At 42.9% G+C, this 24,241-nt stretch overlaps 1 protein-coding gene across 1 annotated transcript in view; it reads left to right on the plus strand.

Moving 5' to 3' along the window:
- The window catches only part of LOC143957720 (cytosolic phospholipase A2 gamma-like), a 99,245-nt gene extending 81,015 nt beyond the window's left edge, over positions 1-18,230 (plus strand). Inside the window, exons 16-18 of the mRNA XM_077467419.1 lie at positions 4,798-4,955; positions 11,422-11,593; positions 17,884-18,230. Coding sequence (XP_077323545.1) covers positions 4,798-4,955; positions 11,422-11,593; positions 17,884-18,068 — 515 coding nt within the window. The 3' untranslated portion in view covers positions 18,069-18,230. The remainder of the gene's footprint in view (positions 1-4,797; positions 4,956-11,421; positions 11,594-17,883) is intronic.
- The last annotated feature ends 6,011 nt before the right edge of the window (positions 18,231-24,241 follow it).

Below are 24,241 nucleotides of genomic sequence, written 5' to 3' on the forward strand. Positions count from 1 at the left end.
TTTGACATGAAATTGTCTATTACAGAGATAAGATAACATCCCCATGTGCAAAGTTCCCTAATCAACAATCCTCTTCAAGTAATTTTCTCACGAATATCATAAATGCTCACCAGATAGTAATGGGTCAAATCACACTTGTGCTCAGCTACAATCCCGTGTCCCCCTCTCCTCTTCCCTCCATTGCTTGTCACACCTTCTGTTCAATAATTCCTCATGGATAAACAAAAACCATCATAGAGTGATACTATCAAACCACAACTGTGCTTCCCCACACTTTACGTATTTATGTGCTCACAATAAGCAGAGACCTCTACACTGTGCCACCAACACTCTTCCACCATCAGGTGTCCTCTCATGCAATGGAGCCTCACCAGAGCCTTGCAACCATAATCGGTCTAGAATGCACCCAATCGTCATTCTCCTCTTCTCTGCTACCTTTTCCAGATTCACCATTCCACCTCATAAAAAAGAGATTCCAACAGTGTAGTATTTTTAAGTAAAAACATATTTTTTTCTCCAGTATGCTTACATGTACAAAGGAAAGATCACATATCCATTAAAAGATGGCCGCACTGCAAATTCCGGTCCCTGCTCTTGATAAAGTCTAATGGAATGAAACACGTTGAGGAAGTGATGTCATCACAGGAAACCGAATTGTGTCACAGCAACCAGAATTTGTGGTGCTGCCATCTTTGTGGCACTAGATGGCGCTGATGATTCAGGAACCACACATAATAGAGGAAGTGTGGGAATTTTCATCCTGATTGTACCGATGTTTTGTCACATTCAGACAACCAACGTTCTATACATCGGCCCCTTACTGTCTCTTCTGCATTAAAAAGCCTGCTAGTTGACACTTTTTAATAAAACATGTAGATTTAAAACGTTTATTAATGACTTTAACAACCTAAAGTTTGTGTGAGATTTTTGTGTATGGCTTTACATATTCTCCTATTCTGAAAATATTTGTAAGAGTGTCTCTTTTATTTAACTTAAAAATACTGATGAACCAATAGAATGCTCACAAGGGCACCTGAACATGTTTTGACTTTCTTTTGTGTGATATTATTATTTTTCCTTTCAATTCGTTTTTTATTGGATTTTATAGTTTCACAATAGATGAGAAAACAGTAGAGTTAACGCACTTATTACACAGTGCCCAACCTGGTACATGAGCTCAATTCCCAGTAAATAATTTTTCAACAAAGATCTTGCTCAAGGTAATAATATGGAATAGGTAGTGGAGAAAAGATAAAGTTAGTAACGTAACGTAAAAACAATTTGTCAATTCAACAAACACAGTCAGATACTATCATGTCACACTGCAATCATATAAAGAGTGGTGTCAATAGTCTGAGAGCTTCAAATACCCCACCAGCCAAGGACGCCATTGGTCAACAATGGGCGAGTATTTACCAATACTGGACGCAAAGAATACTTCATTTGTTCCATGGGTATTTGTCATTTGGATAACCACCTCTATAACTGGGACCTTAGATTCCTTCTAGTAGTCCTTCTAGTATCGAACTATGGTAAGACATGCTGCCAACAGAATATGTGATACCAAGGTTCGAGATGCAGGAGGAATAGACTCTATTTCCAGGGATAGTATTGCCATAACTGGAGCTGCTGGAATATTCAGTTCTAGAACCCGAGTAATGAGATTAAAGATTTGGGGCCAATATTTAGACAGTCTTGGGCAAAACGATATAATATGTATTAAGGTCTCCCGAGCCACCACAATTTCTCCAGCAGTTGGGAGATGTGTCTGGGGAGTATTTAGATTGGTCCATGTGGATTAAAATTAGTCCATGTGGATTTACAGTAGGTACCATCTCATCAAAAGGTTTTGGGTCAATTCTCATAGGTTGGTGTTTTTTGTAGAGGCACATTTAGCACTCAAGACCCTCTTCAACCGCTTAACAGAGTATTCTTTACCAAAGTCTTGCTCCTAAACTAGGATTGGAGAGGATTTGATCAATTATTTTTTATCTTGGATTGTGTGTATAGAATAATGAAATACTCTTGTTTTTTGTGTAAATAGTTTGATAATATTGGGCTATTTGCCAGGGAAAAGATATAGCCGGACTTCGGGTGTTTTTCAATAAGTGGGCGATTTGCAGGTATTGATAGTTATCAGTGGAATTGTCACGTACCTGGTGGTTGAGCCCACTTATGCAGGGAGCGGCTTCTCGTATTCCTCTGGTTCGAGAACTGACTGTGGTTTGCCTAGCAGCAGGGAGATGACGAAACCCACTTTAGTAGATTCAAGCAAAAAAGTTTGGGGTGGCAGAGCAAAGAAAAGTTTGCAGGCATTACGGAATGCTCTGAATTTACTACGGTCTCCTGAGAACCTTTTGGGTGTAGGGACCTTAGGTTCAAGCGGCAACATCACTACTAAGGGAGCAGCAGAAGTTCCAGGTGAAGGTGGTGAAGATGCAGACAGAACCTGAACACATTCCACCAGCCTGGTTGTAACCTTCTTGCAGGTTCTTTACAGCTTGAGTAAGTCCGGTAAGGTGACGGCAAAGTTCATCCATTGGAGAGGTTCCCTGCATGGGCTTGGACATGGCTGTCCAGTACTGTCACGTACCTGGTGGTTGAGCCCACTTATGCAAGGAGCGGATTCTTGTATTCCTCTGGCTCGAGAACCCCTGATAAAGCATAAAGGGGCTCGGGAGTGCATAGGGGCACAAGTGCCTGACAGGTTACAAAGTTACATAGTTAGTCAGGTTGACTAACTCCAATTTGCTACAGCAGGGGAAAAAAATCCTTCCTGATCCCCCAAGAGGCAATCTGATTTTCCCTGGATCAACTTATAAATAACCCTATAAATGTCAGTACCCAATTATATTATGTACACTTAGGAAAGCATCCAGGCCTTTCTTAAAGTAACCTACTGAGCTGACCATAACCACCTCTGGCGGGAGTCTATTCCACATTTTCACAGCTCTTACTGTGAAGAAACCTTTCCGTATTTGGAGATGAAATCTCTTTTCCTCTAGATGTAAAGAGTGCCCGTGTCCTCTGGGTTGACCGTAAAGAAAATAACTCAACACCAAGTTCACCATATGGACCCTTTAAATATTTGTACATGTTGATCATATCCCCCTTATTCTCCTCTTCTCAAGAGTGAATACATTCAGTTCCTCTAATCTTTCCTCATAGCTGAGTTCCTCCATGCCTCTTATCAGTTTGGTTGCCCTTCTCTGCACTTTCTCCAGTTCCCCGATATCCTTTTTGAGAACTGGTGCCCAAAACTGAACTGCATATTCCAGATGAGGTCTTACTAATGATTTGTACAGATGATATCTCTCTCTCTGGAGTCCATACCTCTCAATACAGGAAAGGACTTTGCTCACTTTGGAAACCGCAGCTTGGCATTGCATGTTATTATTGAGCTTATGATCTACCAAAACCCCCAGATCCTTCTCCACTATGGATCCTCCCAGTTGTACTCCCCCTAGTATGTATGATGCATATTCTTAGCAAGGGCAGAAATTTACATTTATCAACATTAAACCTCATCTGCCACATAGTCGCCCAATTAGACAGAGCTAGACATGTGCAATGACAAAAAATTAGTTAATTTTCGTGTTCGTTTCATTCGTTTTTTTGATTTTTTTCGGAAATTCTGAAAATCTAAAATTCGTAAATTTGAAAATTCAGAATTCGGAAATTTCGGGAATTTTCACATTTTGATTTTTCGAATTTCCAAATTTTAGATTTTTCCGATTTTCGGAATCTATGAATTTCCGAATCTATGAATTTTCGATATTCAGAATTTACGAATTTACGAATTTTCGGATTTGAGATTTGAAAGTCCAAAAATGTTTAAATCTGAAAAAAAGAAAATCAGTTTAATTAACAACTATTAAATTAACGAGTGTGAATTTATCTGAAGTTATGAATTATCTTAAATAACGAATGCCGCATCTAAACAAATGGAACGGAACAAATTAATAATAAATAATTAATAAGAATAAAATGTTTTTTTTTTTTAATTATTATTAGATCGTTATTTTTCATTTGGTTTAGATGCGGCATTAGTTATTTCAGATAATTTAGTTCGTAACTTCGGATAAATTCGTAACTTTGGATAAATTCGTACTCGTTACGTTCACTAATTTGACAAATTTGAAAGGGAATTCCAATACCTATAATTTAATAGTTAGTTATTATTTAGAATTAAACAGATTTTCTTTCTTTTTTTCTGATTTTCGGATTTCCGAATTTCGGATTTTCGGATTTCCGAATTTCGGATTTTTGGATTTCCGAATTTCAGATTTCCAAATTTCGGATTTGGAACCTGGACTAGGAGAGGAGGTGTATTGTAGTCCAGGAGCCGGAGCTGGTAGCAGAATTCCTCCCAATGGTGGGGCAGCATTCCTCACAATGATGAAGCACAATTCCTCCCAAATGACACTAATGATGGGGGGTTTTGTACTTCTGATGGCTGCGGCCCAGCCCCTTAAAGTCTGAAGGACAGTAAACCGGCCTTTTGTTTAGAAAGTTTGGAGACCCCTGGGCTAGATTTATGACATTAATCAGCCACCTAGTAGCGTCTGGCAACTGATGACCTTTCGTAAATCCTGATTGGTCTAAATGAATGATGGAAGGTGGTATGTCCATCAGCCTAGTAGCTAGCAGTTTAGCATACATTTTCAGGTCTTTATTCAACAAAGAAATAGGGCGAAAACTAGTACCAGGATCCTTCCCTGGCTTCGGTAGTGCAACTGTTAATGATTTGAGCATTTCAGCGGATATTTTAATCATTTTTATTGATTTATTTTGTAGATAAAATCCAGGAAAGCAGCGGCCTCTTTGATAAAAAGCACATCCATCTGATCGATGCCGGGTTGGAAATTAATACTCCGTACCCCTTAATGTTACGTCCTCATCGCAAAGTAGATCTGATTTTGTCTTTTGACTTCAGCGCAGGAGATCCATTTGAGGTAATCGCATTTTATGGTCATTCAATGCAACTTGCCAACAGCAGATATAAAACGTATTGAAATAATTATGGGAGAGGAGCTGAGCTGCCCTGGGTTCTTCAGTTCAAGCAATGTTCTTCAAGCTCAAACCCCAACTCCACTAAAATCAATAGGAGCCAAATCTGTCATACTAAAAATGCCCATTGATTGGGGGGGGGGGGGGGAATAAAAACTAGCATGGGGAGGAGGGTACTGTTTTGGGGAACATGTATCAATGTAAAAAAAAAAAAAAAAATGTGTGTATCTATATATATATATATATATATATATATATATATATATATATATATATATATATATATATATATATATATATATATATATATATATATATATATATGTATGTGTATATATAGACACACACACACTATCTCACATATATAATTATACATACACACACTATCTCACAAAGTGACAATGTGACAACACTGATGAAATGACACTTGTCTACAATGTAAAGTAGTGAGTGTACAGCTTGTATAACAGTGTAAATTTGCCGTCCCCTCAAAATAACTCAACACACAGCCATTAATGTCTAAATAGCTGACAACAAAAGTGAGTACACCCCAAGCCCCATATACACACTATCAGCTTTTCTGCTGAGTTTTTCCTTCAGGTTTACCAAAACCATGTAGTAGAAGGGCCGGCCTGATTGCATGCAAATTGAAACTCCTAAGGTTTGACCTCATATATTATATGCTTTTGGGAAATCTGAGGGAAAAACTCAGCAGAAAAAAACTGATAGTGTGTATGGGGCTTAAGTGAAAATGTCCAAATTGGGCCCAAAATGTCAATATTTTGTTTGGCCACCATTATTTCCCAGCACTGCCTTAATTTGTAAACAATGTAAACAGGGCAGGGCTCTCTTCCTTCTGGGTGGACATCATACAACATCCTCCCGCTCACACCACCCTCACCCATCTCCCTCGGACACAACACATCACCGATCAGGGTAAAGAGACAATGATATTGGCTCTTTACCATGTGATCAGCTGTGTCCAATCACAGCTGATTACGTCTAAACAAATGCTGGTTATTGGCATATCTTTTCCTCCGTGCGATCACTGTGTGAGGAAAAGAAAGCTGATAGCCAGCTTTCATGTTACAGGGGACATTTGCACTGATCATCAGTGCAGCCCCATCAGTGCCAATCAGCGTCCATTAGTGCAGCATTTCAGTGCCTCATCAGTGCACATCAGTGGAGCCTCATTAGTGCCCATTGATGGAGCCTTATCAGTGTCCATCAGTGCAGGCTATCAGTGCCCATCAATGGAGCCTCAGCAGTGCCCATCAATGGAGCCTCAGCAGTGCCCATCAATGGATCCTCATCAGTGCCCCATCAATGGAGCCTCGATGTCACCTTGATCGGTGATGTGTTGTGTCTGAGGGAATGGGTGAGGGTGGTGTGAACGGGAGGACGTTGTATGATGTCCACCCAGAAGGAGGAGAGCCCTGCCCTGTTTACATTGTATACAAATTAAGTCAGTGCTGGAAACTAATGGTGGCCACGCAAAATATTGACATTTTGGCCCCAATTTGGACATTTTCACATCAGCGCCCATCAGTGTTGTCTCATCAGCACCCCTTAAGTAAAGAAGAAAAATTACTTATCTGCAAAAGAGTAAAAGAGAAACAAAGAAAACTTTTAATTTTCAAAAGGTTCAGTCTTTTTTCATCAAAAAACAAAACAAAAAACAAAGTGTTGAATGAGTACCAGCAAAATAAAGCTCTTTCTGTCTCACAAAAAGCTAAAAATTTCAGATGGGCGCCTGAGGGGGGTGGGGGTCACCCTTTACATCACTGGGTGGACCCGCCCTTAGCTATATAACAGCTGTCAGAGCGAAAAGCCTGCAGTCAGCGAGAGCCTCCCATGGAGGCGGAGCTGTTGTGTTTTTTTTTCCAGTCCGTCGGGCGACGTGATTGACGATGGAGTTACATTGTGGGACTTTTTTTTTTTTTTTTTTAAATAAGGATTTGTCTCAAACTGTCCCTTGTAATTTTTACTATTTTTGACACTTTTTTTGTGAAATGGTAGGGGTACAATGTCCCTGTTACCAATTCACATAGGGGGGAGGCTGGGTGTCAGAAACCATGAACCAGATCGAGAAAGAAGTACAATTAAATCACACTTGGTTATTAATAAAAAATAAAAAGTTAGTCAGCCAGGCCAGAGTTCAATAACCAGATCGGGTAGTCAGCCAGGCCAGAAGTCAGGGATCCAAGTGGAGGAACAGCAAGCAGGATAAGGAGCCAGAAGGGATGTCAGCAAGCCAGTCTTTAAACAGGAACGCAGGAGATGGCTTCTTGTGATGTGACCGAGACGAAGGCAGAGATGAAGTGAGCTGGACACTTTCTAAGTAGGCAGGTCAGACGATCAGGAGCAGCTGGTAACTGTGGAGAGAGATGAGAGCTGGCAATAGCCGACAGCTGAGCAGTCAGCCCAGAGAAGGAAGGGCTAAGCCAGCCCTGACAGTACCCCCTCCTCAATGACCCCTCTCCCTCGGAGGGTCACCGGGCTTGAGGGAAAAACATTGATGGAAATCGCAGAGGAGGAAAGGAGCATGTACGTCTGAGGATGAAACCCAGGAGTGTTCCTCCGGACCGTACCGCCATCCAATGCACCAGGTACTGTATGCACCCATGGAACCTACGGGAGTCAACAATGGATTGTATTTGATACTCCTCATGGTTCTCAATCTGTATAGGGTCAGGACATGGCACCGAGCTGGTAAATCGGTTGCAGACCAACAGTTTCAATAAGGAGACGTGAAACACATTTGAGATGCGCATACTAGGAGGAAGGTCTAACGCGTAAGCCACTGGGGTAATGCTGCAAAGGATATGGAAAGGCCCAATAAACTGAGGTGAAAATATCAGTGAGGGAACACGAAGCCGGAGGTTGTGAGATGACAGCCAGACCCTGTCCTCAACCTGGTAGGAAGGCGCAGGCAGGCATCTGTGGTCAGCATGGAGTCTGTACTTATCATTAGCATGACGCAAAGCCTCCTGGACTTGTACCCAAGTGGAACGAAGACCACGGAGATGCTCCTCTAACGCAGGAATACTCTGCGGAACAAATAAGTCAGGCAACATGGAAGGTTGGAAACCATAATTTGCCATAAATGGAGACAGAATTCAAGGCACTGTTGTGAGTAAACTCTGCCCACAATAATAGGTCAGACCAGTTGTTATGGTGGCCAGAAATATCGCAACGTAGGAATTGCTCCAAGGACTGATTGGCTCGCTCTGCGGCCCATTAGACTGCGGGTGATACGTAGAAGAGAAAGCAAGCTGAATTCCCAACTGTGCTGTGCACAAAAGGCTTGCCAGAACCAGGAGACAAACTGACTACCTCTATCCGAGACAATCATCTTGGGTAGCCCATGTAAGCAAAAGATCTCCCAAGCAAAAATGGAAGCCAGTTCCTTAGAAGTGGGCAGCTTCTTAAGTTGAATACAATAACACATCTTTGAGAACCGGTCAACCACCATAAGGATAACAGTGTTGCCTTGGGAGTTGGGCAACTCCACAATGAAATACATTGACAGGTGGGTCCAGGGCCTCTCTCCATTGGGTATGGGTTGTAGGAGGCCCACTGGAAGGTGTCGGGGAGCCTTACTCTGTGCAGTGAGCACACACGGAACAGGCAGCTATGAAGGCAGTTACATCAGCCCATAGACTAGGCCACCAGAATTGTTGGGAAATGGCCCAAATGAGTTGATTCGTCCCAGAATGGCCAGCTGCCTTGGGAGAATGGTAAGTCTGGAGCACGGCAGTACAGAGACTCTGGGACAAAGCAGCGGTCACAAGGTTTCTCAGGAGGAGCATGGACCTGAGCAGCAAGAATTTTGTCACCCAAAGGAGAAGTAAGACTGGTGCGAACCGTAGCCAGGATACGATCAGGAGGAATCACAGGAACCGGAACCGACTCCGACTTGGAAGTGGAGGAAAAATTGTCATGACAAGGCATCAGCCCTTACATTCTTAGTACCGGGTAAACATGAGACAATGTAATTAAAACTCGACAAGAAAAGAGCCCGTTGTGCCCTTCTGGGAGAGAGTCGCTTAGCCTCAGACAAGAATGTGAGATTCTTATGGTCAGCAAGAACGAGAACCAGCACAGTGTTACCTTCAAGGAGATGTTTCCATTCTTTCAGGGCTAAAATGATCGCCAACAGCTCTCTGTCACCAATCTCGTAATTGCACTCAGCAGGTGACAATTTCTTGGAAAAGTAACCACATGGATGCATAGCGCTCTGAGTTAGGGCGTTGAGACAGAAGAGCGCCAACTCCAGTCTCAGAAGCATCAACTTCTAGGATAAAAGGCAATGTAGGATGAGGTGTGCCAACACAGGAACAGAAACAAAGGCAGCCTTGAGAGCCGCAAAGGCCTTAATGGACTCCGGAGACCAACTCTGTAGGTTACCGTCCTTTCTGGTCATATCAGTTGGGCTTGACCAGAGACGAGAAGTTACGAATAAACTTCCGATAGTAGTTGCCAAAGCCCAGGAAACGCTGCACAGGATGTAAACCCATGGACCGAAGGCCACTGTAGGACTGCCGAAAGTTTCTCTGGGTCCATCGAAAAACCAGCAGTGGAAATGACATAGCCCAGGAATATAACTAGTTCACGATGGAACTTGTACTTCTCCAGTTTACAATAGAGATTGTTCTCTCTTAGTTTCTGAAGCACATGACAGAGATCTGTGTGGTGGCTCTCCAGGGACTTGGAAAATATAAGGATATCATTGAGATAAACCACCACACATAACTGCAACAAATCTCAGAGGACATCGTTAATATATTCCTGGAAAACTGCCGGGGCATTACAAAGGCCAAAAGGCATTACCAGGTACTCGTAATGGCCTGTTCTGGTAATAAATGCAGTTTTCCACTTATCAACCTCCTTAATCCGCACAAGATTGTATGCTCCTCTCAAGTCAAGCTTCGTGAAAACCGTTGCTTCCTTGAGGTGGTCAACTAACTCTGTAATCAATGGAATCAGGGTAGACATTCTTAATCGTGACACGATTGAGACCCCTATAATCAATACAAGGTCTCAGTTCACCCCTCTTCTTTTTGACGGAGAAGAAACCAGCACCAGCAGGAGATGAGGATATGTGGATGAAACCTCAAGAAAGTGCATCTGCAACATACTCCTCCATGGCCTTATTCTCCAAGACCAACAAAGGGTAAACCCAGCCACGAGGGGGTATGGCACCAGGTTGAAGGTCAATTGCGCAATCATAAGACTGGTGTGGAGGCAAACTACCGGCTTGACCTTTATCAAAGACATCCCTAAAATTGCGTAACTCCTCTGGCTTCCTCTCTTCGGGAAGCATGTCTCACTGGATTGTGGTGACCAGGAGAGAACCTCAGCATGGAGCCAATCAAAAGAGGGGTTGTGCCTCTGTAACCAAGGATAACCAATAACCAGCAGAAACCTTAGTCCTTGGTCCTACAAATGTCCAGGAAGTAGAACTCCCCATAGTATATCAATACTGTATGCTTTTCCTTAACAAGAATGCTGCATATACAAGCCAAAAAAATACAAGGCATACAAAGTACTACAAACATGAAAACCCCACACATGCACATGCTATCTAACCTTTCTACAAATTAGCATTGACAATGGTCTGTATGAGATGGGATACACTAACAAATTACTTAGCTTGGGTTATACAGTAGTAGCTTCAGTAGTCAACAAGGACACCAGGTTATTTTAAGCAATTGCAGAAATTGGGCTCTCTCCTAGTGTCATCCCGAGGTGATGAGCCTTCTCTGGCACAAACGTTACTTCTTCCTTTTTTTTTGTATATATTTAGCTCCTCTTTCAGATTATGCTGCTAGCCTTTTATTTTGAAAGTTTGGGTAGACATTGCCACATGAGCATGTCCCTGTAATGCTTCCTTTCTACATCAGTTTCTATGAGAAAATCATTTTCTAATGCCAACTCTAGATGGCACTATCGTGTCATACATGACCTGCATTAGATCAAATATGTCAAAAGGTCAAGCTGTTGACTTTCATTGATGTGGCATGGGTGAAATATTTGACTCAAACTCCTCTAAAACAATGGGAGCAGCCAAAATGTGTACATGGCCCATCAAATCTTTTACATTTGCCCAATATACAACATTAGTGTCTGTTTCCATTGTATTAGAGGGCAGCATGTGCAAGCATTTTTCCAGTGGTATTTGTATGAGAAATGTTCACACAAGAAGATGTTTACTTCTAAAACAGATTTTATATGCAAGTCTGGAAAATCACCAGACCTGTACTATAATAGATACAGTATAATATGCTGTATGTTAGTCATAACACACAGTCTGAAATTTGTTTCCTGTGGTTCACTTAATTTTGAGCATAATTAGTGATATTTTTCATGAATTTGGCACATTTTTATATATTTTTCTTTCTTTACTAGACAGTGAAAGAAACAGTTAAATACTGTAAGGCTCACCAGATTCCTTTTCCGGAAATCGCTGAAGAAAGTTATGAGAGCACTCCAACAAAAAGTTGCTACATCTTTGAAGGAGATGGAAATGAGAAGCCCGATGTGATGCACTTTCCTCTCTTCAACATCCAGACTTGTGGAGGTGAGTTTACAGAGAAGTCCTGCAATATGGCTTGTGTTTTCATTGAGTGTCAAAACCAGGATCTGAATCCATGACCTCTGCTGGTCCAGGTGGTGGTGGCTCTTCTTGCTGAACCACTTGAGAGGCTGAACAGCTCCCTCTCTGATCCCTTAGAACAATCTTGCCTTGTATCTTTTTTTTTCTGGTGAACCTTGAGCTCTTTGCCCTTCCCATAAACTTACTATTCAAGCCATGTCTCTGACCTTACTGTTTGCCAGATTAGTGCTCTCTCCAGGTGATATCATATATGCATTTGTGTACCTGCATTTGTCCTTATCTCCACTACGATGTATTACCGACCATTGGCTTGTTCTTTGACTCCGCTTCCACTTGTTCCCAACCTGCAACCACTTGTTACTGACCTCTAGCTTGTTTACTGACTACACTTCTGCTTGTTCCCTACCTGCTATATCTGCTACTGGACCCCGGCTTGCTCACCTCCTGGTAGAGAGACCCTGAGGACTGTGACCTTGTACTAACCTGCAGCAAAACCCATCCCCACCATCAGGAGCTCTGGTGAATACCACTTAGTGTCTAGATCCCACACCTTGGGGGAGTCCGTGTTATCTGCCAATGTGACCTTCTTGTGTACTTATCCAGCAGGTAGTGGGGAGCCTCTCTACTTCTATAGCTACTATAGATGTGTAAAGCGTTGCATGACAATTGCCAGTTAAAGTAGCGCAGTGCCAAATAGCAAAAAATGCCCTGGTCATGAAGGTGGGTAAAACCTAGTATCTATAAATGCCAAAGGGCTCAACATACCCACTAAGAGAACCAAACTTTTAAATGAAGCTCATAAACTAAAAGCAAATATTGTATGCATACAAGAGACCCATTTTAAAACTAACAGTGTTCCCAATATGCACGACAAGAGATACCCAACTGCATTCCATGCTACAAACCCAGAAGGGAAAACCAAGGGGGTATCAATCCTCATCTCTAAACAAACTTCTTTACAGATCCACGATACCATGCAAGACCCGGGGGGGAGATATATTTTTCTTAAAGGGAAGTTAGACCACCATCTCATTACAATAGCGAACATATACGCACCCAACACGAAACAAGTGGCCTTCTTCTGAAAGATAAAAGACTTACTAACAGATTTCGCCTCTGGCATGCTCATTCTAGGGGGAGACTTTAACGTTCCCCTTAATCCCCTGATAGACACCTCAAATGGTACATCGAGCCTGCCCTATAGAGCTTTGAAACAAATCAAACTCCAACTACAAGAATTAATGCTTCACGACACATGGAGAACTCTGAACCCACAATCTAAAGATTTTACTTACGACTCTACAGTTCACCAAAAATACTCTAGAATAGACTTTTTCTTTATATCCCAATCTGATCTTGGACTACTGAAACATTCTTCTATAGAAACCATGACCTTATCTGACCATCACCCTATTACCATGACCCTGACCCTCCCAGGAAAAATCTCCATTACCAAGACTTGGAGACTCAACACCTCTGTCCTGAAAGACCATACAGAGGTACTCTATTTCAATGACAAACTAAAAGAATACTTTGAACGAAATGAAAATGAGGAAACGTCCTCCCTGACTCAATGGGAAGCGCACAAATGCGTCATCAGAGGCGAATTTATCAATAAGCTAACTAAAATCAAAAAAGCGAAACAAGCCAAAATTAAATCACTAATAGAGCAAATTCACAAATTAGAAATTGCACATAAACAGACTGTTGCAATCTCCACTTTTGAGGAATTGACAAAAACGAGAGCATTACTCTCAGAGGAGCTGAACTTGTAAACAAAGAGGCAATATATATTAAGACACAAAATTTATTACGAGCAGGGCAATAAAAGTGGAAGACTATTAGCAAAGGCTGTTCAAAATAAAAGAGTTGCCCCAACAATTCATCAGATAAGAGATAAACAAGGCAACTCATACTCTTCGAACGACGAAATTGCCAAACAATTCGAAGCTTATTATCAATCTCTATACAATATTCCCTCTAACCCCCAATGTCCCCATAACTCCGACAAGAGAACAAAACTCATCCAAGACTTCCTTGAAAAATACAGCTCACCTCAAATAGATGAGAACACGGCACAAGAATTAGAAGCCCCCATCTCTGGTAGGGAATTTGATTAAGCTATTAAAGATATGAAAGTGGGCAAGGCACCAGGTCCCGATGGCCTACCCCTACAATACTATAAAACATTCACCAATATATTGAAACCAAGGTTCCTGAAAACGTTCCAATCACTCCACTCTGAACAACATCCCCCAAAACAATTACTTGAAGCACATATATCTGTTATACCTAAGGAAGGAAAAGATTTGACTCTAGTCACAAATTACAGGCCAATTTCTTTAATAAATGTTGACGTCAAAATATACGCAAAAATCTTAGCCAATAGAATCATTCCTCTGCTCCCATCACTCATCTCGCTTGACCAAGTAGGATTTATCCCCGGAAGAGAGGGAAGAGATAATACAACCAAAGCCCTAAACATTAATCATTGGTTAACTTCCAAAAACAAACAAGGTTTTTTCTTGTCTCTCGATGCAGAGAAGGCGTTCGAAAGAGTGGCCTGGGACTTTATGGATGCAGTTCTAATGCGCATAGGTTTTTTACCCCAGATGAGAGCCTATATCAAAGCGCTCTATTCCAACCCTACAGCTTGTGTACGAGTTAACGGCCACCTGTCGAATGCCTTCAAGTTAAGAAACGGAACAAGACAGGGCTGTCCCCTTTTGCCATTATTGTTTGTTCTTACACTAGAACCCCTCCTAAACAAAATTAGATCCAATCCTGACATTAAAGGCATAGAAATCAACAATCATACATACAAAGTCGCTGCCTTTGCGGACGATATGCTCCTTTTTCCTCTCGGAGCCCCATATCTCACTGCCCAATATCATTCAAGATCTCGAATATTTTCAACTCATATCCAATTTAAAAATTAACCACACTAAATCTATAGCCCTCAATATATCACTACCCCCAAATACAGTTGACCTATGCAAACGGAACTTCTCATTCTCTTGGGCCAAACAAAGTATAACTTACCTCGGAATTGAAATCCCAAGTTCTCATTCTCAAGTAGGGATGAGCCGAACACCCCCCTGTTCGGTTCGCAGTAGAACATGCGAACAGGCAAAAATTTTTTACGAACACCGTTAAAGTCTATGGGACATGAACATGAAAAAACAAAAGTGCTAATTTTAAAGGCCTATATGCAAGTTATTGTCATAAAAAGTATTTGGGGACCCGGGACCTGCCCCAGGGGACATGTATCAATGCAAATAAAAAGTTTTAAAAGCGGACGTTTTTTCAGGAGCAGTGATTTTAATAATACTTAAAGTGGAACAATAAAAGTGAAATATTCCTTTAAATTTCATACCTGGGGGGTGTCTATAGTATGCCTGTAAAGTGGCGCATGTTTCCCGTGTTTAAAATAGTCCCTGCACAAAATTACATTTCTAAAGGAAAAAAAGTAATTTAAAAGTACTCGTGGCTATAATGAATTGTCGGTCCCGGCAATACATATAAAAGTCATTGAAAAAAAAAATGGTATGGGATTCCCCCACAGTCCATTACCAAGCCATTTGGGTCTGGTATGAATATTAAGGGGAACCCCGAACCAATTTTTTTTTAAAAATTGCATGGGGATCCCCCCAAATTCCATACCAGGCCCTTCAGGTCTGGTATGGATTTTAAGGGGAACCCTGCGCCAATTTTAATTTTTTTTAAATGGTGTGGGGGTCCCCCCAAAACACCATACTAGACCCTTATTCGAGCACACAACCTGGCAGGCCACAGGAAAAGAGGAAGGGGACGAGAGAGCGCCCTCCCTCCTGAACCATACCAGGCCACATGCCCTCAACATGGGGAGGCTGCTTTGGGGACAAGGAACTCATCTCCACAACCCTTGCCTGCTGGTTGTGGGGGTCTGTGTGCGGGGGGGTTATCAGAATCTGGAAACCCCCTTTAACAAAGGAACCCTCAGATCTTGACCTCCCCACCTGTGTAAAATGGTAACAAGGTCCAAAGTACCCCTACCATTTAACAAAAAAAGTGTGAAAATGGCAAAAATGACATGACACGGTCCCCAAACACCTTTTTTATGACAATACCATCCAAATAAGCCTTTAAAATTAGCACTTTGTATTTCTCCCATAGACTTTTAAAGGGTGTTCCGTGGCTTTCGAATTTGCCGCGAACACTCCAAATTGTTCGCTATTCAGCAAATAGGCAAACACCCGATGTTCGAGTTGACCATCGGGCTCATCCCTATTCTCAAGGTTTATTTCCATAACTGAGGTCAACATCCCCTTGGCCCCAGGTTGGTGTTGGTTGGCCGGGTCATAGGGGTCAAGGGCAGCACCACCCCAGTTGGTCAGTCATTAGTTGGATAAATGGACCCGCACTTACCCCATCTTGCGGGCAGCACTCAGTGTGTTGGGCGGTGACAGCGGCAGCTTCTCTCCAGGCTGTGGGCGGCTGCTTTCTTAGTTCCCCTACATCTCCTCCCTCCTCCTCCTGGTGGCCAATCTAATCGGATCTCCTTTTGGCCAATCGGGTGGTGGGTCTTGGTTTCCTGATTGGCCGGGAGCAGAATCAGTGTGACAAAAGCAAATATTAATTCGCTATTGTCACACAACTCTGCTCCCCAAGCCCACCCTTTTTTAAAGCCTATATATAGCCTATATGTGCATAAAAAAAAAACAACCCCTGATTCGAATCCATGCGTCCAGTGCCCTGCATGTAGATCAGAGGGACGAATGCATGAATAGGGGGGTGGTGCCCATGCGCCCCTGATGGACTGGCCGCCACTGCTCACACTTGTCAGTGCATGCTTTCCAGTGGGATAACAAAGTCCACAGAGAGGGGACACCGCTATGCATAGCCAGAAGATCTATGACAAGATAAAGCTCAAGTGGAGCGTCACTCTCACCTCAGGATGGACTAGATGGATCGGCACTGCTGGTGGCTAGGGGGGAAGCAAGTGGCTACTACGAGAACAAACACAGATCTGCTGGCTGCAACCGAGAAAAGATCAGTTTCTATAATCACTTTCAGACCGGACCATTTTGCTGGCTTAAGACCAGACCACTTTTTGCGATTCGGCACTGCGTCGCTTTAACTGACAATTGCGCGGTCATGCGATGTGGCTTCCAAACAAAATTGACGTCCTTTTTTTTCCCCCCCACAAATAGAGCTTTCTTTTGGTGGTATTTAATCACCCCTGCGGTTTTTATTTTTTGTGCTATAAACAAAAATAAAGCGACAATTTTGAAAAAAACACATTATTTTTTACTTTTTGTTATAATATATATCCCCCAAAAATATATAAAAAAAAATTTCCCTCGGTTTAGGCCGATGCATATTCTTCTACATATTTTTGGTCAAAAAAATCACAGTAAACGATTATTGATTAGTTTGCGCAAAATTTATAGCGTTTACAAAATAGGGGATAGTTTTATGGCATTTTTATTAATATTTTTTTCTTTACTAGTAATGGCGGCGATCAGTGATTTGTATTGTGACTGCGACATTGTGGCGGACACATTGGACATTTTTGACACATTTTTGGGACCATTGTCATTTATACAGCAATCAGTGCTATATAAATGCAGTGATTCCTGTGTAAATGACACTGGCAGTGAAGGGGGTTAACCAGTGGGTGGCAGTGTAGGGGTTAAGTGTTCCTAGGGGCGTATTACTAACTGTGGGGGGCTGGGCTTTCTTATAGTGAACACTGATCTCTGCTCCAGTCACATGGAGCAGAGATCAGCGTCACTTGTTGCTAGGCAGAACGGGGGGATGCTGTTTACAACGGCATCTCCTAGTTCAGCCACCCCCGTGAGACGATCGCGGGTATGCCCATGGCGATCGAGTCCGAGGGACATACTGGTACGCCCATTTGCCTGCCTGTGCCATTTTGCCGACGTACATCGGCGTGCGCCGGTCGGGAAGTGGTCAATCAACGATGAAGACAACACATTTCGGGGGGTGGGTGGGTTGATAAAGGGGGACATGCCCCTGAGATGCGTTGTTGTCATGACTACTAGTGCAACATGACCATTTTAATTTCTTTGACATGAACTGAACTGAAGCACAGAAATATAGACTTTTCTTTTTCTTGTGAATAAACTTTAAATGTTCCATAAGACATGTTTGAAAGATACTGGAGAAGTTGTCTTATAAAAATAATCTAATTGATCATTCATTTATTATTATTATTTAATTATACATTCTGATACACACGTTTTTTTCAGATGCCGAAAAAATAGAGGACTTGAGTCACAAATATGCCACAATTATTCGTTCCTATAGTGAATCTACGATGAATGAACTGCTAGACATCGCTAAGAGAAATGTGGAGAGCAGCCGGGAGCAGATCCAATGTAAAATACAACAATGTGTTCAGAGGTGTAACGAAAGGGGAATGTCTCAGACATAACAGGCAAGAGGACGAATGAAAATGTCTGCAACTTGGATATTTCCTAAGCCCGACTCCTCCCCCCATGCTGCGGCTTCCCCTCCCCCCACTGATATTACAAGCAATTACTTCCCCCACTGATATTTCCAGCAAGAGTGGCAGAGTAAACATAATGTAACAATGTTTTGTTGTATGTTTTAATTGTATCTAATAATTGATTTATATGTAGATCAAAAGGTGTGACCCCCCCCCCCCCCTCCCATCTGTGTATGACATCACTTAAAGTGGATGTAAACCCTTCCATATCTCCAGTGAAGTGACCGGCCTCGGGCAATACACAGAGATGAAACAAATCCTCCTACATAAGTTGTAGCTGTTTATTTTCAGCCCTGTCTCCTCCATGGACTTCTAAATAACACAGGTTAAATGCTATTTCTCAGCTCCAGCAGGCAAGAGGTGGGGATCTGATCACACTGCACAGTATAGAGCTGAGTGTAATCTGAGATCTGAGTGGAGGGAATGGAAATACTCCCTCTACAAAGGCTCCATGGGAAATGTGCACATTTCAGGCTGTCGGTCATCTTCTGTGTGATGGAGGGGGGCCTGGCCATACCTCAGGATTCTGTGGTGTCAGTATAACCTGCCAGAAGTGACTAGTGCAGACAAAAATAACACCATGTGCTCTGCTGGCACACCCCCCCCTCCGTTGGTCTGTCAGTAGTCAGAGCCCCGCACTTACCCCATCTTGCTGGCAGCGCCCTGGGCAGCGGTTGCTTCTCTCCAGGCTGTGGGTGGCTGCTTCCTCACTTCCCCTGCATCTCCTCCCTCCTCCTCCTGGCGACCAATCCGATCGGATCTCCTTTCGGTCAATCGGGTTATGGGTCTCAAGACCAGCTTCCTGACTTTCCAGGAGGAGACAATAGCGAATATTCATTTGCTATTGCAACACAATTGGGTGGGCTCAGGGCGCCGCGCTCTACGCCCCAAAACCAACCTTTATTTAACCCAATTAGAGCCTCTGGCTCTAATAATGTTCTTCAAAAAACATCCAGCGCTCCACATGTAGATTAGGGGTCGGATGCATGGATAGGGGGGGAGGTGCCCATGCACCGTTAATGGATGGGCCACCACTGGATAATTTTTTAAAATAAAATAAACTCCAATGTACTCTAAGCTATTATTCTTCCCTTTGCTATTATTTTTCTGCAGATGTTTTATTTGCTTTTTTCCATTACTATCTTTCTTTTTTTTTTTTCTTTTTTTTTCATTTGTTTTTATTTGTTTTTATTTGTTACTTTTTTCATTACGCAACTGGAAAATGCACAAAACTATTAAAAAAAAATATCTCTTATAAATTTTCAAAAAACTTGGAAATGTTGTGTGACAGAAACATAATGTCTGTGTAATTTTAAATAATTATAGAATAAAATGTAAACCTTTTTTTTTTTTTTTTTTTTTATAGTAAAACTCCTTTAAGAAAAAAAAATAAAATCTAATGCTGATCAAAATAGAATAAAAAAGGCATGTTTTTTAAAAATCTTTTTTGTTTGTAAAAAAATATAATAAATGATTGCAAAACAATGTAACTTTGATATGATAAGTAATGACACGGGTACTGTGAAAAAAGCAATCAAAATAAAATACTTCCTCCTATAACAGGGTAAATGTGTGAAATCACCAATATATTTGACTGCACAGCTGCTAAACACTTACAGTGATACACCACACCAAATTCAATATTGTTTTCTAAATAGTGCAGCGCTGTGTCTCATTAAATAATGTGCGTACAAAATGTATATCAAACATTTCATGATAAAAAAAAAAAAAAAAGGAAGAAAAATGTTATAAATTGAAAATGTAAAAAAAAAGTTTGTCTGTGTCAATGCTTCAAAAGCAATCACCGCTGTGTGTGTTCATCCTCAAAAGGACCAATATCCAGTGCACACCTCCGCTTGGTGTTCGAGTCGAACGCATGTTCAACTCGAACACCGGCTGTTCACCTGTTCGGCGAATCCAGAACTTTGTGGGCCATTCGCACCATATTCGTGTGGCGCTCACTGCCCACAATGCACTGCGCCATCGCAGTGCATTGCTGGCTCATGATTGGCCAAGCATGCACTGTGATGCCGCATGCTTGGCCAATCACAGCGCCGGCAGCGAGGAGAGCCATAATTGGCCACAGGCAGGATGCCTGTGGCCAATTATAGCTCAGGGGGGTTTAGTACACACCCCACACTATATAAGGCCGCCAGCGTGGCGGCCTTGTGTAGTGTGTTGGCGTGCAGGGAGAGAGCAGGATAGGCAGGGACAGTGTCTTTTTGCTTGTGAACCTAACGCTGTTACAGTGGGTGTAGTGTGCCTCCTACACAGTATACACCTGAAGATACCCCTTATTACTGATAGTGTTCTGTTTCTGTAAAACAGGCATCTGCAGTAGTTACAGTGGGTGTTGTGTGCCTCCTGCACAGTATACACCTGAAGCTACCTCTTATTGCTGGTGTTGTTCTGTTTCTGTAATACAGGCATCTGCAGCAGTTAGACTGGGTGTTGTGTGCCTCCTGCACAGTATACACCCTAAGCTACCCCTTATTGTTTGTGTTGTTCTGTTTCTGTAACACAGGCATCTGCAGCTTTTACAGTGGTTGTAGTGTGCCTCCTGCACAGTATACACCTGAAGCTACCCCAATTGCTGGTGTTCTTCAGATCCTATACCACAGGCAGGCAGCTGCAGTAATTACACTCTGGTGTACTGTGTGATCTGCTCAGTGTGCACCTAAAGCTACCCCAATTGCTGGTTTTCCCATCTCCCTTCAGGCCATTACTATGTCTGGAAGTACAACAAGAAAAGCAGACAGTCACGAGTCAATAAAAGAGGGCAAGCAGGTTCTGTGTCTAGAGACAACAGAGCTGGTCGTGGATGCAGTGCATTGTCATCAGCACGTGGGCATGGGACATGCTTGTCCTTATTTTTGGGAGCTGGACGTGTTGAGCTGCATCCTGCCGAAGACTTGGTAGAGTGGATGACCAAGCCCTCCTCATCCTCTCTCACCCAGGCTCAGGGTACTGGCAGCTGCCAACGCGTTCTTTTCCCTCGTCTCAATGTCATCAGTCACTTCTTCCCTAGACCCATCATGTCCTCCTGAGGAGCCCCCCGAACTGTTTGACCACAATGTTGGGTACATGCTCCAGGAGAATGCCCAGCATTTTGAAGGCTCTGATGATGATACCCAGCTAAAGGAAGGCAGTAGCGTCAGCGCAGAGAGAGGGGATGCTCAAGAAGGACAGCAATCTGGCAGTCATGTTCCACCAGCTGCAGCATACTGCCAGGTTTGCTCCAGTCATGAAGAGGGAGGGGATGATGAGGGCACTGACTCCACGTGGGTGCCTGGTAGGAGAGAAGAGGAGGAAAAGGAGGAAGAAGCACATCTCCAACTAGGCAGGATGCCCTCCGGGGGCTAGCTTAAGGGCAGACAAGTAAATGAAATTAAAAAAAGGCCTTCGTGCCACTACCTAAAGGTGGAAAACTACGAACAGGATAAAATAGTGATAAATCTCATACAAGAGAAAAATATATAATGAGTAGGTAAGTGATAAAAATAAATATAGAAAAAAATTGAAAATACACTGAATATGTGTTAACAGCAATAAATAAATGTACACGTGCAAATTGCAAACAAGGTGCTAATAACTGCAGCTGGATCTAATAGTATTCACATAATACCAAAAAATAAAATCCATAATGATCCTGCGCTAGGAAGCTCTGGAAGCTGATAACCAAGCCTTCTGCCTGCTGAGTCCTTCCTTCCAAAGTGCCGAGTGTGGATGTCCATGATTTTCGGGTTATTTTACAATTGAAGACCCCCTGGTGGCAAAGGAGAGAACAGAGGCCATTTACTTTACTTGATGTGCTATTTTATCAAGGAGTGGAGGTGAAAGTTCTGAGAGCCCATATCTTTCTGTGCTATATTAATTCTTTTCACCTGCTGTTTCTCTGATGTGAATCCATTGGAATGCTTCTGGTGCCGTTGAAAAACATTTAGAGACTTATTTATGGACTTATTTTTAGTGCCTGCTCTCTAAATATTTATTATTTATTTTTTATAACACGTAGCATTTTATATATTTATTATTACACATTTTACTTGCGCAGGATCATTGTGGATTTTATAGCTTAAGGGCAGCACACCGACTGAATCACACCACAGAGCTCCACCTGTGCATGGTGCTACCTCTGCACGTTATTCCAAAAGATCTTTGGTGTGGCCCTTTTTTTGAGACGAGTGCATCAGATCGCACCACTGCTATTTGAAACATATGTCTCAAGCGTATCTCGCGTAGCCAAAACTTTAGCCGCTTGGGCACCACATGCTTGACCAGACATATGTTGACCTGCCATGCAGCTTGTTGGCAAGCGTACCTTAACCACTTACAGACCGGACCATTTTGCTGGTCAAAGACCAGACCACTTTTTGTGATTCGGCACTGCGTCGCTTTAATTGACAATTGCGCGGTCGTGCGACGTGGCTCCCAAACAAAATTGACGTCCTTTTTTTCCCACAAATAGAGATTTCTTTTGGTGGTATTTGATCACCCCTGCGGTTTTTATTTTTTGCGCTATAAACAAAAATAGAGCGACAATTTTGAAAAAAACGCATTATTTTTTACTTTTTGTTATAATAAATATCCCCCAAAAATATATAAAAAAACATTTTTTTCCCTCAGTTTAGGCCGATACGTATTCTTCTACATATTTTTGGTAAAAAAAAATCGCAATAAGCGATTATTGATTGGTTTGCGCAAAAGTTATAGCATTTACAAAATAGGGATAGTTTTCTTTTTTTTTTACTAGTAATGGCGGCGATCAGCGATTTTTATTGTGACTGTGACATTGTGGGGGACCCATCGGACATTTTTGACACATTTTTGGGACCATTGTCATTTATACAGTAATCACTGCTATATAAATGCAGTGATTCCTGTGTAAATGACACTGGCAGTGAAGGGTTTAACCAGTGGGTGGCAGTGTAGGGGTTAAGTGTTCCTAGGGGCGTGTTACTAACTGTGGGGGGGTTGGGCTTTCATTTAGTGAACACTGATTTCTGCTCCAATCACATGGAGCAGAGATCAGCGTCACTAGTTGCTAGGCAGAATGGAGAAATGCTGTTTACACGGCATTTCCTCCATTCAGCCGTCCCGTGAGACGATCGTGGGTATGCCCGCGGCGATCGAGTCCGCGGGTCCCGCGACCAGACTCATGGGGGTCGTGACCAGCGCGGGAGCGCGCCGCCGGTGGCATGCTCCCGATGGCAGGGCAGCATTGAAGATTGGACGTACGTGTACGCCAATATGCCTGCCCGTGCCATTCTGTCGACGTACATCGGCATGCGCTGGTCGGGAACCGGTTAAAGACCCACACCAAAGAACAAAGCGGACCTCTCCTTGCTCCTCATCAGCTGGGATCTCCAACCCCACTAGACCTTCAGTCCTCTCTGAAACCTGCACTGAGAGGAATGAACATGTAGAATTAGGTGTGTCACAGCCGGGGCACTCTGCTAGCAGTACACTGACGTCCGATTGTAGCAGGAAAATTTCCCTGCCCCAGATGCTGGACCGTCGAAAGAAGTTCACTCCCAGCCATCCACATGCCCAGCGGTTGAATGGTAGCTTGGCTAAATTGCTAGAAATTCAACTGCTACCTTTTCAGTTGGTAGACTCGGCCCCCTTCCGTGAGTTTGTGCAAGGTGCGGTTCCTCAGTGGCAGGTTCCCAAACGACACTTTTCTCACAGAAGGCAATTCTAGCTCTCTACCGGCATGTGGAAGGCAATGTCCATGCCTCGCTGGACAGGGCGGTCAGCGGTAAGGTGCTTATTACCGCTGACTCATGGTCCAGCAGGCATGGACAGGGACGTTACCTATCTTTCACGGCCCATTGGGTCACTCTTCTGGCAGCTGGGAAGGATGCAGGACAAGGTGCAGAGGTGTTGGAGGTTGTTCCGCCATCATGCCTCCAAAATTATACTACTGGTTGTGACACACCTCTCTCCTCCACACCCTCCTCTTCTTCTTCCTCCATGGCCTCTTCCTGTGCTTTGTCCTCTGAACCAGCAGTTCTCCGTAGGAGTTCAAGGGGCTACGCAAGTACGCAAGCAAAAAGATGCCATGCTGTGCTTGCGCTGGATGTTTTGGGGACAGG

This window comes from Lithobates pipiens, unplaced genomic scaffold (genome assembly GCF_037356315.1).
Source record: "Lithobates pipiens isolate NorthernLeopardFrog02 unplaced genomic scaffold, aLitPip1_a1.2 Scaffold_55, whole genome shotgun sequence".
Taxonomy (NCBI): Eukaryota; Metazoa; Chordata; class Amphibia; order Anura; family Ranidae; genus Lithobates; species Lithobates pipiens.